This window comes from Barbatula barbatula, assembly GCF_947034865.1.
Source record: "Barbatula barbatula genome assembly, chromosome: 17".
Classification (NCBI taxonomy): domain Eukaryota; kingdom Metazoa; phylum Chordata; class Actinopteri; order Cypriniformes; family Nemacheilidae; genus Barbatula; species Barbatula barbatula.
In genome coordinates this window covers 9,614,434-9,629,379 of record NC_136780.1, presented here as the reverse complement: position 1 = coordinate 9,629,379, position 14,946 = coordinate 9,614,434, and the positions used below count along the sequence as shown (strand labels likewise).

At 36.5% G+C, this 14,946-nt stretch overlaps 2 protein-coding genes across 7 annotated transcripts; one reads left to right on the top strand and one right to left on the bottom strand.

Annotated features, from left to right (window-relative positions):
• Nucleotides 1–39: 39 nt before the first annotated feature.
• znf362b (zinc finger protein 362b) lies at nucleotides 40–6,691 on the bottom strand. Its single transcript, XM_079478142.1, has 9 exons — nucleotides 6,552–6,691; nucleotides 4,869–4,935; nucleotides 4,272–4,506; nucleotides 4,093–4,197; nucleotides 3,685–4,006; nucleotides 3,374–3,598; nucleotides 3,215–3,293; nucleotides 2,543–2,701; nucleotides 40–2,459 (listed from the first exon to the last, which is right to left on the bottom strand). Exons 2-9 carry the CDS (start codon nucleotides 4,929–4,931, stop codon nucleotides 2,343–2,345), a joined length of 1,305 nt encoding a protein of 434 aa, XP_079334268.1. The 5' UTR covers nucleotides 4,932–4,935; nucleotides 6,552–6,691; the 3' UTR covers nucleotides 40–2,342.
• On the top strand, nucleotides 6,264–13,764 carry LOC306906593 (tumor necrosis factor receptor superfamily member 1A). Of its 6 annotated transcripts, none has more exons than XM_079478148.1 (11): nucleotides 6,264–6,675; nucleotides 7,819–7,913; nucleotides 9,391–9,451; nucleotides 9,604–9,711; nucleotides 9,866–10,003; nucleotides 10,281–10,389; nucleotides 10,832–10,878; nucleotides 11,328–11,483; nucleotides 11,619–11,656; nucleotides 11,778–11,916; nucleotides 12,714–13,457. In XM_079478148.1, exons 2-11 carry the CDS (start codon nucleotides 7,884–7,886, stop codon nucleotides 13,046–13,048), a joined length of 1,161 nt encoding a protein of 386 aa, XP_079334274.1. In that variant the 5' UTR covers nucleotides 6,264–6,675; nucleotides 7,819–7,883; the 3' UTR covers nucleotides 13,049–13,457. The 6 variants fall into 6 exon arrangements, with proteins under 6 accessions (XP_079334274.1, XP_079334271.1, XP_079334273.1 ...); XM_079478145.1 differs by having other exon boundaries at nucleotides 6,469–6,675; nucleotides 7,738–7,913; XM_079478147.1 differs by having other exon boundaries at nucleotides 6,648–6,748; nucleotides 7,738–7,913.
• Nucleotides 13,765–14,946: the final 1,182 nt, after the last annotated feature.

Genomic DNA, 14,946 nt, shown 5'->3' with positions numbered 1-14,946 from the left:
AGACAACCCTCACATTTTTTGTATGTAAAAAACACAGTCTCAGGTATAACAGTCTGAATTTAATAAACAAGATAGAGATACAAAGTGTTCTTGACATTGATATTTTCTTAGTTTATCTATCAGTCTTGTCTGTGCATAAAAACAAATCTTTATATGGAACCACAATGCAAGACAAAGGAAAATGTGAATTATTTCAGGACATATATAACAATGTCATTTGTAATACAAGTTAACAGTTAATAATAATAATTCAGGATTACTGTGTTCCATGTGGAAAAATGGCTTAAGTAAACTGAATACTGAAAAACACTGACATGGAGATAAAGAAACCAGACTTTCAAATGAAGGCGTACATGTAAAAAAAAGGAGGGTGTCTAGAAAAACAATGATCGCTACTTACAGAAAAAAACAAATATTAATAAGATGAAATACTAAACGGATACAAAAATGAACAATATACAGTATCTAAACCTTGCAGTTTTCACTATTCATGAATACAGGGAATATTTTATAGTAAATGTACACATTTTACTGATTTGGGTTTAAGGCTGAATAAGCCAGGATTGTTCTGTAATCTATCTCTGGCAACTTGGTTTTCTAGTCCTCCTCATAAAAGCACCAAGAAGGAAATTCTTATCGCACTGCCGTCACCTAAAATTGTGATACTATTGGTCACATTTCGAATGCTGCTTTTAAAAATCCTGTTTGACTAAGTAAACCATTATGGTGTAACAAATCGCCAATATATATAAAAGCATTTCAAAGCAACAACTTGGTCCTTTGCAAAAAAACAACAACAAAAAGCTTTTGGCCGTTTTCCACAAATAAATGAAAGAAGAAGCTTAACAAATGACTGGTATGCATGAATACTAAAGTAAATTAATGTTCTACAGTTGCAGTGTTGTGGCCTGTCAATGTCACACAAGGACAGTAAGTACATTATCAAATTTGACAATAATTCAATTGACCATGTGTGCTTTCATTCGGTGAAAAATGTTAAACTCCTGTTTATTTTTATCAGCATGTGTGGTGAATCTGATATAAACAAAAATATCTGTTGAACATGTACGAGTTATTAGTTTTGGATGAGCACTGAACTCGACTACATTAAATTCTCAATTCTGATTGTAAAATACAATAATTAGACTTCACTTGACTCTTTAATTTAAAAACAACATTACAGATTTTTTTGTAAAGATTTATAATTTGACAAAGACGATTCAGCCATGAATTAGACCACTGCTATTAGATTATGGGGTACAGATTGGTTCATAATCTAAACATTGTCATGATCATGTCTCAAGGTGCTTCTGCGTCGTATTAGTGAAGGAATAGAGGTAATCAGCACTTGAAGTTGTGAGGTCACTTGTTACGTGTGATTCAGTTTATGACACTGATTCCGTGTCACACTTTTGCTGTAACATCATGACAAACACCCATTTAATGGACATCATCATGATGCACTTATGCCATTATATTATATTTTATAATAAAAACGGACAAAAAAAGGACACTTTTTTTCTCAGTATATGATTGGATGGGGAGGTAAAATCTAGAAGATTCCCATGGCATTGCACAAAAACCTCGACACAAAAAAATGAAGATAAACAAGTAAAACGTCCGTGATGTAAAAACACCACTTACTCTTTTAGAGAGTGCCGTTTACTGACGCTCTTTTTTTTTCCAAAGCAAAACATTCTCAGAATTTCTCAAATTGGAGTCTGCTTTGCCAATATAAAAATAAAGGGGCAATGACTATGCTTGTCAAATCCTAACGGCAGGTTCGGCCTTAAAATCATTTAACTGATGCCACATTACAGCAAACATTCATTTTCATTATTCAGTCATGACCTAATATCCATTATAAAGGATAGAAAAGAAACTTACAATGGAAGCCCATCCACTGTAAAATAAAATAATACGTTAAAGAAAATGTGAGGTGGAGGCGAATGAACAGCCGTCGGAGCTCTCATAGCTGCCCAAAGCGAGGAAAGTTGCTCCCATTTTAAAAAACGCTCCCAAAAACCGCTAAGTTGAAAAGTGCTTCAAGAGTATCTTTGGAAGTCTCCCTTACACACATTTAAAATAAAACTAGAAAACGATTTGTTTTGGAAAAGTTAATTTCTTGTTGCCATGAACTGTTCTATCCAGGCGTTGCTGTGACAGATAATAACATCAAACAGTTAGTGGGCAGTAACAACAGAAGACTCAATGTCTCCTCTTGAGGTCTAGGGTGCTGTGCACCAACTTAACATGGCCTTCTTTTTTCTTGACGGAAGACCGACGCGTGAATGAAATACCTCTAAATGGAAGAAAAACCTAGCAAGGAAGTGCAGGGAAGCTCAGATGAGTGAGATGCGGATGGGGATGCCAGGAGATTCTGTTCTCTGTGGGGAATGATGACTTACAAGATGCTCCACCACCGTATGTTTAGACATGTGCTTCATAAGGTACGTCTCCTAAAAACCAGAACACGGCGTTATAATAACGCATGACAAAAACAACAAGACAATAGTTCAAGTTCTGATATAACAGTACTCACAGAGGTGTATGCACGGCCGCACATGCTGCAGCAGTAAGATTTGGCATTTTTGACAGCGTGTGCTGAGAGATGGATCTGTAAGGAGGCGGAGTCTGTGTAGGCCCGGTAGCAGTTCGGACATTTGTATGGCTTGTCTTTGTTGTGTTGTCTCTGGTGAGACTAAACGGAGCACAAATAATATAGACAGTTTTATTGGCGCCCGCGCACCTGACCCCGAGATAACTTCCGGTTTGTGTTTGGCTACTGTCTAATAATATAACTATTTATATTTAATTTTATTTATGTTCATATTAATTTGTATTATTATTTTACTGTAAAATAATAATTGTATTAAATAAACTATTTGTTGAATAGGGCCTGCAGTTCGTTTGCATTTAAACAAACTGTATGGTACATTGACATCTAGTGGTTGAGCTTGGTATCGCAGTCTTAATTCAAAATATTGGAGAGAAAGTTTTTGCCAAGTAACGGTTATTCTTGGCTTCTTTCGATTGTTATCAGAAATAATCTACAGGCACTCTATTGTTTGTGAATGTCTATCGGAAGTTAAGTATGGGACACAGAAGTGCGCCTGCGCAGTAATGTTTGTTTATGTTGTTAAGATGAAACCATCTATTAGAGACTCAAACCAAACAACCTGGAATTCAAAATTAAGTTTTATGAAGTGCTCACCTGTAGGTTTGAGAGTTGTGTGAATGCTTTTTCACATCCAGGTTGGGCACATTTATACGGTCTGTCACCAGTATGAATCCTTAAAAATAAATATATCATCACAACAAATCTAAAACATGTCTAGTTTTCAGATGTGAAGATCCCTTCAGATCTGTTTACCTGGTGTGTTGTTGGAGGTGTGATAACTGGCGGAAGGAGTTCTCACAGTAAGAGCAGTGATAAGGCTTAATGCCCAAGTGAATGCGTAAGTGCTGTGCGAGATACGAGGCGTTGGCGAAAGACTTGGAACAGTGAGGGCACTTATGGGGTTTGGCCTCCGTGTGGGACTTGGAATGAATCTGCATCTCTGACTTGTTGAAGAAAGTGAGCGGACAAACTTTACACCTGCATGAAACGTAAAACAGAATTACATTGACCCTCTCTCCACCTTCTGCTGCTGACGAGATTCATTAAATAAAATGAGTTTAAACCTGTATGTTTTTCCTTCTTTCGCAATGGTAACTGCCTGGTCGGGACCTGAGGCCAGAAGCGGGTAAGGTAACACCAGCAGGGGCCCCGTGTTGTTTTCTGCTTTAATCTTCTTGCGACCCCGTGGAGCTTTGGGCTGTGGTCCCAACATCCCCACCAGGCTTCCGCTTTTAACAAGCTCCATTCCAGGACCGCAGGCCAGACCGGAGATAGTGTTTAGCGATGGTGCTCCGCCCAAGCGGTTCTGACTGCTTGATGTCGGGGTGGTGGGCGTTATGGCCTCGGAGGTGTTGTGGCTCTCTGTGCGGGATAACAAAGTAAGACCTGTATAGAAAAGCAAAAGAAGAAGGTTATTACAGTTTTTCTACAGCCCACTATAAACTTATTTGTGTTTATATGTGTTTGTCCACCTGAGCGATGGTTTACTCGGTTGGCTTGATCCACAGCTTGACGCATGTGCCAGTCTTCCCATAATCCCTTCGTCTTTACGTTTGACTTGTCATCAATGTTCAGATCTAAATATATGCAGTAAAAACAGTTAGTGAATGCATAAATGATACTTCTATACACAGTTATGTGATATCAATACCTGAAACTGTGCTGGATGCTGGGCGGGCGTGCAGGGCGATGTCAGGCTGGGAGGAATTGTGGGCCTGAAGACCCGGCAACTGCTGCAGCTTGGGGATGGACATCACATGTTGCCCCCCGTCTGATCCCAAGAGGGTCTGCTGAGAGGGTAGAGTGGTGGGTGGCAAATGCTGAGGTCTTATCTTCTCTGCCATCAGCTGCTCTTTGATCTTGTCGATCAGAATAAGGTTGTCCAGCTGTAAAGGTCATGGTTTACATTTGAAAGGTTATCATGTCATGACAATGTACCAGGCAGAACATGGGGTAAAGTTTGGAGGGGAACTTTCAATATGCACTTTGGTAAACCACACTGGTAGGTACAATATAAACCTTATGGCAAACATGTCTACGACATGCTTTCTGTCACGATAAATAAGAAACATAAGAATCATCTCTGGCTACTATGATTTGATGTTTCATTATGAAATCGCTGATATAATGTATAACTATTTGCATCCAGGAACTATTACAATTATATTGTTCCTCTCTGAAGAAAACTAGTAAAGGTCTGAAATTAATTTTTAATTTTGCTACTTCAAACAAAATACAAAGTACTCACTTGACCAGGCATAGAGGGAGGAGGGGGCCAGAAATATGGATTATTGAATCGAGGCTCGGCCATCTTTCTAATAAAAACAGAATGGGTGTCAAATGTAGTATATCTAACATCAACAACATACATTAGTTCTAACTAAAATAAAGACATGTTTATGTAAATAAACATGTACAGTACTGCGCAAGTCACGTTCTCATTTGGTACAAATAGCGCTCTTAAAATATTTTTGGGGCTCGCACAGTACTGTATATATTAGTTTTGCATCTTCAGTACCACGATGTAATGGATAAATGCACACCAGTGATGTTTGTAAATCATTATCTATAATATAATGTTAAAATATTCATTTTACAGGTTTATTGTCCAGTTGGAACGTGTTTAAATAGCCAAATAAGCAAATTCCAGAAGATAAACCCATAAAAGGTTATTTAGGATTAAATTTAAAGGGATGGTTCACCCAAAAACGAAAATTCTCAACCTCAAGTGGCTCCAAACCTCAATAAATGTATTTGTTCTGTTGAACACAAAGAAATATATTTGGAATAATGTTAGCAACTGACAGTTCTGGGACACCGACTACCATATTATAAATAATTATTTTATTATTTTTACTGTTGAATACAAAAGAAAATATTTTGAAGGAGGAAAACGAACCGTTCTGAGGCACCTTAGACAATATTAATGGTAGTAAATTGTGCCCCGGAAATCTCAGTTGTTAACATTCTTAACAGTTAAACAGTTGTACTGTAACTGTAGTTCGTATATTTTGCTATAAAAACTATAAATATTATGACTCTGTGCCTGCCAACAAATGTTTCGATGTATAAGGTAAAGAAGTCAAGAATCCTAATATTTGACTAGAGTCTAACTTAAAAGTTGTGGTAATGTCTATATGCAAGTTAGTCAAGTTATTCTGATTTGAAGACACAGCACCAAATACATTTACAATTTTTTGCATTTCTCAAAACTTTCTAACGTAAGCGTTACATTAAACCATAAGCAATTGTTTTATCAGTTGGCACGCGACATCTAAACTAAAACAAAATACTCATTTCGCTTATTACGAGGAAAACGGCAATTGAGAAACTTTCTCATTTCCGTCTCCTGCAGCCGCACAGTCAGTATTGCTCTATGACTAACACTAACATCAATGCCTATTCCTGCAGTTTAAGCAAAAACATTTCAGACAAAAGAAAAAACAAAAATGGCAGCCTGTTATATTTTCATAAGGGCGCCATATTCTGCAGACCCTAGAATTCACATTCGGTCGCTTTTAACCAGATCGTAAAAGATCGCTCACGCTCGACGAGATGTTTGTGGTTATGTTTGTTTATGAAGGCAAGCACCTTTGAATTGCCCGGCCCCCCTTTGAAAAAAAATGACACTTCCGACAATCATGCCGTGCAAAACGTCGTACAAGCGGCGATCGTCTGTCTGATTTCACAACACACACACAATTCCGTCTGCTTCGTAAACAGCTCTCTAACCAACACACACGTAGTTTGATGCACGATGCATTCGCGAAATGAAATGTAACTTATACGGTCATGTTCCGCTGCTCGTAACCTGTGGTGATCAAAGGCGATAAATTGCCGCCCGTCAAGACAGTCACTCGTTGTATCGTGCAGAATGTACACGGTGAGCCGGCGCGGGCATAAGAAAAGAAGACGACATGTGTGCACAAACCTTGTGTAGCGATCGCAGTGTGTTTTTCTTTGCAGGAGATGCTTTAATAGAGCAGAAAAGAGGCTGGATGTTCTCTGTGCGCCTCCAGATAGCACAGCTTCCGGGTCAGCCTGTTCACTTCTGGGTACTGTACACCAAAATCTCTCGATTTAGCAGAGATCTCGGGCTGGCTGTGCTTGTGACTCCGTGGTGCTTTGGTTTGAGATTTACTTGTTTGTGGGGTTTCTCCGCGTCTATTCCTTGTGCACTGAGCTCCTGCTCCTTTTTTGTCACATTTGGGAACTTTCTCTTGTCAAAAGTTACAGTCGTATATTATATTACTGTTCAATAAGTACAATTCTTACTGTAAATTCGTCTTTTAAACAGTGTAATTCTCCAATTTTTTATTTGTAGCATGTTTTTTTTTAGATAAAATTGCTATTACTACCGTACTGTAAATTCACAGTAATTTGTGATTTTCTTTTAAGGTTAGATTCATTGTATCAAAACAAACAATCAATTTAAATAGACACTTGTGATGTAGGATCATTTATGAACCTCATAATGTGGTCCCCTGATTTGATTTAGCATTCGCTTCATAGGCAGCAACTAAAATGGTTTTTTTGGGGCAAGATTTTGAGCTACTCACTAATTTCCTGGTAGTGTTTTAGTCACCATGTGGTCAACATTCTTCACTTCCGAGTTGTTTACTCAGTGTGAAAGTAGAATGAACGGATGCAGACCAATACAGAGACCATTTTGGTGGCCACCAGTGGTCTTGTGGCCATGTAAATCTATTGTTTTTGTTTTGCCACAGTAGAACATTACACATTCAAGTGGTAGCATTTGTAATATTGATGTCTCACCTAAATATGCAACACAATAAAAAAAGTGTAGATAGTTCTTGTTTCCCACTGGATGTCACTGTTTCAACTCGTGTAGTGTGTTCTTTCAGTGTTTAATCATTATTTTGTTTTTATATTGTTGTTACGCTATATTGTAAATGCAAAGGTCATATAGAATGCACGTAAGATGATTTGTATTTACTTTATATGACATATAGGATACTGTAAATGAAACACGTACACAGCCATACCATATTGAGGTTATTCGTGTGACGTGTTTTCTGGTTTCATATCACTCACATTTCCTTTTATCTTCCACCTAAAGTTTTCTGGTTTGCTGACTTTACTTCCTGTCTGAACAGATGCTGTGCGAGAGTGAGACCGATCTGAATGTCAAAGATGCTGACATGTAGTAGATTTTGATTATTCCATGTCTGTATCAGGTTATAAAGCTGAAAAATCATAATCAATATTTAGTCCTGAGCTGAAACAAAACCACTATTTGATCATGACTGTGTCTACGTTGTGTCTTAAATTGGTAAGTACCTGTTTTAACAGCTTCGTTGCGATTACCATTCCTGAGACATACTGCAATGCTGTCTGTATTCATCATTTTACACATTTTTATGTCTGAGTTGGAAAGTACAGTTTCAAGTATTAGTATTGTTCATGAATAAAATATTATATATATATTATAATTAATCTCTAACTTATTAATGTTTATATGAATCATGAAATATAATCATATCTTTGGACATATTCTTTTGTAACAATATATACCTAGAGTAAATCATGTTTCTGTAATATTATTTATTTACTTAGTTTTTGTGTGTGAAATCATCATCTGTAGAGTTCAGCTGAAACTGAATAAATGTGTTTAAATCTCTATTCAAAACTGAAAAGGCAATTAATGACTCCTTTATGGTCAAATAATTGTATCCATGGTCCAGGGTATTTAGAAGATAAACACAATAATGACGTTACACAGGGCTAAATTTAAAACAACATTGATTCTGAAGGATGAGAAAGAGGGTATGTGAGAACTTAGATTTGAGAATTAAGATTTTAAGGAATTTTACTAGTATTTGTAAAAAAAAAATTGGATTTATTTTAGGCTTCAAATCAGTCTGAATCCCATATTTCTTTTCTCTAAAACATCCTCCCTGTTAAACTCGATTCCTCATACAAGCTGAATTTTGTTTTGCGAGAGGTGCACTAAGAATAGTGTCGTTTGCTCTCACTACATTCTATTCTATTCTCAGGATTTTGTGTGGCTATTTTAACTTTGGTATTGTTTCATGGTGGTTGGACAAAATAACATGAAATGTTGCAAACGCTCTTGTGAAACTGGCACCAACAGTTCGCATGATAGTCACCAATTTCATACATTTCTTGTAGCTACTAACCACTGCTAAACACAACTTGTTTAAAATGTATGGTAGGCATACAACCTCTATGACAAACATTTTATTTATCCCTAAAACAATGGGTGTTTATGTTATTTTGTCCAACCCTGTGTATTTGTATGATATCATTTTTGTCTTTAAACTGCCAAATGTGATGAATTGAAACAGTCCTTTGCAAATGCAATGGTTAATGTGTGCTAACATGTATTATTTATAAGTCATTGATTGTATGTAGAATTTTATTGTAAAAAAATTCGGAAGAGATTTGGTAGAAGTTTTATTCGTTGTTTTGGTTTACTGGAACTTGTCATTTTAAATAGTGTGTTTAAGCATAGTAAGTTTGAATTCACAAATCAGTTGTCAAAATTGAACTTTAGTGTTCCAAATTGTATTTTTTTGGCAAGCAAGTTGTCAAGTGTTAAAAAAGCATACATTTAAAATGTGATCAGGATATGAAATATTTCATATAAATAATTGCCGTTGTCAGCTTTTAAAAACACAATGTAAAAGCCACAGCTTTTGTGTTTTCTCTCAAAAATGTCTCTTTACATATTAAAGTCACGTTTTCATTGTGTTATTTCATGGCCATTTATTATGTTTTTATTGCAGATATTCATACTATCTGTAACCTCTCAATGTCATGGTAAAAACTTGCTTGCCTGTCCAGCAGGTGAGTCTTCAAGAACTCATTAAAATAATAACAAAACCACAGGAAAGAAACACTCATTAAAGATTTACCTCCACCTCCTTGACATATACATTTTTCAATCATGTTTTTTATTTCCAAAAAGTACTAAAGATTGAATCTGCCTTATTTAACAGGATCTTACTTAAATGGAGATACATGTCGTTTGTGTAGGAATGGTACTTACACAAAGATTAAAAATTCAGCACGTAATTGTATGGATTGCCTATCATGTGACAGCGGTGGTAGGTTGAACATCACACTTAGTTGATGCCTGAACATTTTTTGTTATTTTTGTATAGTCGCATAAATGCAATTTTTGCATATTCATGTAAAATGATAAAAACCGACAAAATGATCAGAATGTTAGATGTTTAAAGGAGTGTTCTGGTTTTACAGCTGATCAAATAGAAGTTCTACCTTGTACATCAACACAAAACAGAGAGTGCGGATGTAAACCTGGATATTATAAAATCCATGAAACTTCATCTTCATTTTTTTGTAAATCCTGTGAAGAGTGTCAGAACTGCACAGAATGTAAGTATCATTTCATGTATATACACTGTACAAAATGAAAAATGTATATACATTTGGCCGACGCTTTTATCCAAAGCGACTTACATTGCATTGTATTATACATTTGTTTCTGACACAATCACCTGGGATCAAACCCATGACCTAGGCGTTGCCAGCGCCATGCTCCAACCAATTAGCCACAGGAAAGCGATCACTTGTATTGTGAATACACAATATGCTGAGAAGAACCTATTGTGGACATTAAACTAAATAAGTGATTTTCTTTTATATCCCTCAGGTATGAGCTGTGGAGTTCAATGCAATCTGCAAAACAGATTTACTACCACACCATCCATTTGTAAGGCTGGCTATTCTCTGGTTGACGGACAGTGCCAGGAGTGTACAAAGTATGTTGTTTTACAATTCAAGCTAGTTTTATATTTACATTATAGAAATCTAAATACGGTATAAGTACAGAATTCATTAGTAAATAATGGAATATGTCAAGAACAATGATCTTCAAAAGTTTCGGTTTGATTATTTACAGTTAACAGCATATAGGTTATTGGGTTGTGCCTTTCCTGTGCAAAGGTTAGCGCAATACAAATCAGAATTTCCTGTATTTCAGATCCTTGCTATTCACAACATTCACCCAAGATATAGCGACCGAATGTGACAATATCCAGCACACCTTATAACATTAATTAAGTTATGATATAACTCGCGAAAATGCACAAAACATCAACATTATGTCAAGCAGCTACGTTCTGCACTTTCACCAGCACTATAAACAGTGTGATGCGCTGAACTCAGTTGCCTTTGTTAATGTTTTATTCTTGGATATTTCAGATCTGGCTGTAAGAGCGAGGCATGCAAATCATTTTGTATTAAACAAGGTAACAATCATAACATCCTAAAGAATCCACTCCACCCAAAAATGAAAATGTTGCCATGAATTACTCATGAAGTCCAAACCTGCACATTTCTTTGTTCTGCTGAACACAAAAAAGGTATTGGTAAGAATGTAAGCAACAATTCTGGGGCACCATTGACCATGGTAGAAAAAATTATTGTATAAGAAGATATTTCGAGGAATTTTGGAAAGCAAACCGTTCTGGGGCACTACCGTTTTAATGAGTCAATGGTGCCTCAGAACATTCTCCCAAATATTGTTCTTTGTGTTCAACAGAACAAAGAAATGTATACACGTTTGGAACAACTTTAGGGTGAGTTATTCACGACAGAATTGTCATTTTTGGGTGGAGTACCCCTTCAGAAATAGTATTTGATTATGTAGCAAGCACATTTTATGAGTAGCAATTGGTGCAATGTTGTGTTTTTTTAGGTGTGCCATCTTATCCTGACCCGCTCTTGCTGTTGTCTTTGATAATCGTGGTCATGTTGGGTATCCTTCTGTGTCTTCTCCTCATATGGTTCTGCAAACGGAGAAGGTTTTGCTGGCAAGCAAAAAACTGCCTTGTTGGCATTCAGGTTCAACCAGGTATGAATACAATCACATGCAGTTTATTTAAATGAGTGAGGTGCTTGGTTATTTTGTGTTTTGAGGTTTTGAGACAAATATTGTATGGGCTCATATGTGTGTTGTAGTGAATTTGATCTTTCTTTGTTTTATCAGATCAACCTAATGACTTGTTCAATGTTCCTTCAGCAATGGTTTGTATTTTCAGTAATAATGTTTTTCTTTGTTATGTAGAATAAAAGGAGGTATATATTTTCTGACTTTTTTGATGAAAAAAGCGTTGTTTGATGATATTCCCTTCGCTTGTACTTAAAGGTGAAAGATGACTCAGCCTGCAGAGAACCCCCCCTAAAAACCTACTTTGGAGATCCAGCCACCAGCCATCCACACAGCCTCTTTAATGAAGATCTGCACAGCATCATGACTCCCTTGGTTGCAAAAGGAGACCCAAAATGTAATAAAACATTTATATAAGCAAAACATGAAGTAGATGTAGATGTAGTATTGTCTGTTTTAACATTACGCTGTAATAGCCAATTTATTCCCAATTGTTGTAAAGAAAAGTCTTGCTTGTCAATTCTAAGTCTTATCCATTTGACAATCATGTAGGCAGGTCAAATTGTTCATAGTCAAAGGACTTCTTAGAATTGTCTGATCAGATAGGGCTGTGGGTTCAAGCTTCTTATAAGTCTCACGTGAACAGGCTACAGCATCACGTTTACAGGATGACATTAAAGCTTGAAGATTAAATAACACTGATAATTTTCAAAGTATGGGAAAAAACGACGTGGGTTTATCGTATAAGGTTATATGGAATATCTTTGAAATGTTACTTATTATGACTAGGTGCCAAAAAAAGATTCCAACACTTCAGTTTTTCATGATTTTGCCTAGTGAGAGATCTTTCAATCAGATTTGAGCAGATTTATAGTCATTATTGTTGTTTCAATAATATTCTGAATTTCTTTAATTTTACATTTGATCTTTTTAATATTAGCTACATTTATTTATTTATCTAGCTAGTTTTAATATTACCTAATTGTTTTTAATTTATTCCATTTCATTTCTAGTTTTATTGTAGTTTTTGTGTATTTCCAGCCATTTTAGTGTGTAGACTTCAGTTTGTTTTTTTCCGTAGGAGCATTAGCCCTGACACTGTTGACATAACACATGTTTTGTAACTTTTCACACACTATTTTAGTTATACCATATGTCTTTATCTAAAGTTCAAACATATATGTTTTTCCTCAGTGATGCAGATGCTGCAGAAGGAGTTGTGGCCAGCACCAGTGCTTTACACTATCATAAGAGAGATCCCTGTGCAACGTTGGAAGGAGTTTTTGCGTCTGCTTTCTGTGTCCGATGACCAGATAGAACGAGCTGAACTGGAGGCAGGCCCGTCCTATTTAGAAAAGCAATACATGATGCTTCGTCTGTGGAGTCAGAGCATCGGCGCAAAGCTAGAGAACATTTACTCAACGTTACACTACATGAACCTGTCAGGTTGCGCTCAGAAACTGCAAGAAAAGTTGGAGCAACTACAGCTTTCAAAGTGTGTAATCTTGACCTCATCTCCTCATGTGTGAGAGCTACATTTAAATATTTTTTTCCCACAGGTGTTAGATGCTTTGCTATTTACAGGTCACATGATTCTAAGTTATTTGCCGCTATTCTAATGTGATGTTTCTTCAGTTCTTTGTATTAAGTGATTAAAATCTTTGTGTCAGTTAATGTCACAGTACTGTACAAATGTGAATATTTAAAGAGTAATCGAATGGTTCAAAGTTTGAGACAATAAGCAAAAACATTGTAAGAAATAAATGTTTGTATTTTTAGACTACTATAGACTATGGTTTTCAGGATAACACAGGTGCTTAAATGTTATCATTAGTTCTCTTCATATTGAACGTATCCATGAATATCTTCAGTATCGCATACTCACCCCCACCGTTGTGTATATTTTTACTTATTTAAATAAATCTAAGACACTTGATGAATAATTAGTATGGCTCAGATCTTGACAGTAAAGAGTTTAAACATAGTTCTGTGGAAAGTGGGACAGTAAAAGTGTTTGGCACATAAAGAAAAGTACTGACATTAAGTTTGCTGAAGGTCAGCATTCAATTACTGAGGCCTCTGAACTATACAGAAGGAAATTCCCCTCCTTTTGAGGTTCATCTTACATCTGTTTAAACCACAGTCTACATCAAAAGCATTTTGACTCTTGTTTTTTTTGTTTGTTTAAGTTGTTTTTAAGTTTCGTTCTTTCTATATTTCCATGTATACATCAATACAATAATGGAAAAAATCATCTATGATTTCAGCCAGCTTCTTGGAAACGAATTTTCGGTTGAAGATAGTTTGAGTGACATCATGTCGAGAATTGACGCCAGAAAAGGGAAGCGTTATATTGTCGTGTCCATGGCAACCAGTGAACACATGCTGGCTGGAGCGCGTGCTTCCTGTAGTCAAGGCTTTTGGAATTTGGATGTGACAAAGTATTAAACAGGTGACTAAATAAGAAAAGCGATGTTCCTCATCAAGTTTTGTCATTCGGATAGCTACGACAGGCTACTGTAATTGTCTCGAGTTAGGTTATTTGTATATGGGAGTGAACGTGCATTAATAGAAAACTTTGAATTCCAGAGGTGTTTTTATACGCTACAAACGCGGTACAAATATGTCAACATTATGGGTATAACTTTGTTTTCTCGATGTAAACGTTTTTTTCTGTTTTGTCTCATCGTCGTTCACTCATGGGGTCGGCATATAGAGTTTCAGCTCGTATTCGTCACCTGACCAAACAGTCATTCTTACCGATGTTAAAAATAGTTCCACACCATTATTCGACAAGGACAGCATATTTCTGACGTCACAGAACATGTTTTATGAATTAAGGATAGTTTTTTCCCACAGACCCCATTGGTGAGTAAAATATTGTATTATGACGAATTCTGTATCAGGTTACAAACTGGTGTTGAATTGTGTGTATCTCAGTTTATGTCATATTATTGTAATGATATTTGGCATTCATTTGAACATTTAACCATCTCAGAATTGGTGTTAACAAAAAAGCTTTTTAATGATGTACTTTTAATTAAAGTTGTTCCAGGACCTTTTTGGAGGAAATGTTATCCAAATCTGAATAGCATAAAAGAGAAAAGAGATGAATGGCATCCATCAAGAAGCTGCTAAACTTTGCAGAGAGGGCGACAAAATATTGTTTTCTGGTGATCCTGGAAAAGCTGCAGCTCTGTACACCCATGCTTTCCAAAACCATGCCGGATCTGCTGTGACACACATGCGTGGTCTCGACCCGTGCCGTTTGGAGAAGGTGATCTCGATGCTGGAAGCCTGGCTTGATGGAGTTTCCCCTAATTCAATTGAGGGCCTTAGCAAAGGTCTCGTGGCTGTATTTCTGTCTACATTGTGCCCCAATAATATTTCTGCTTCTGTTTTTAAAATGGAGTCTGTCCTGCAGGGA

What these genes read in the sequence shown, in the direction of transcription:
- znf362b (XM_079478142.1), bottom strand. Translation starts at nt 4,931, where the DNA reads ATGGCCGAGCCTCGATTCAATAATCCATATTTCTGGCCCCCTCCTCCC. An exon ending in AAAGAAGGAAAAACATACAG is followed by an intron (nt 3,599 to 3,684) that starts GTTTAAACTCAT and finishes CGTTTCATGCAG; the next exon opens with GTGTAAAGTTTGTCCGCTCA. An exon ending in CACAACTCTCAAACCTACAG is followed by an intron (nt 2,702 to 3,214) that starts GTGAGCACTTCA and finishes TGCTCCGTTTAG; the next exon opens with TCTCACCAGAGACAACACAA.
- LOC306906593 (XM_079478143.1), top strand. Translation starts at nt 9,319, where the DNA reads ATGTCTCTTTACATATTAAAGTCACGTTTTCATTGTGTTATTTCATGG. An exon ending in GTGTCAGAACTGCACAGAAT is followed by an intron (nt 10,004 to 10,280) that starts GTAAGTATCATT and finishes TATATCCCTCAG; the next exon opens with GTATGAGCTGTGGAGTTCAA. An exon ending in TCAATGTTCCTTCAGCAATG is followed by an intron (nt 11,657 to 11,777) that starts GTTTGTATTTTC and finishes TTGTACTTAAAG; the next exon opens with GTGAAAGATGACTCAGCCTG.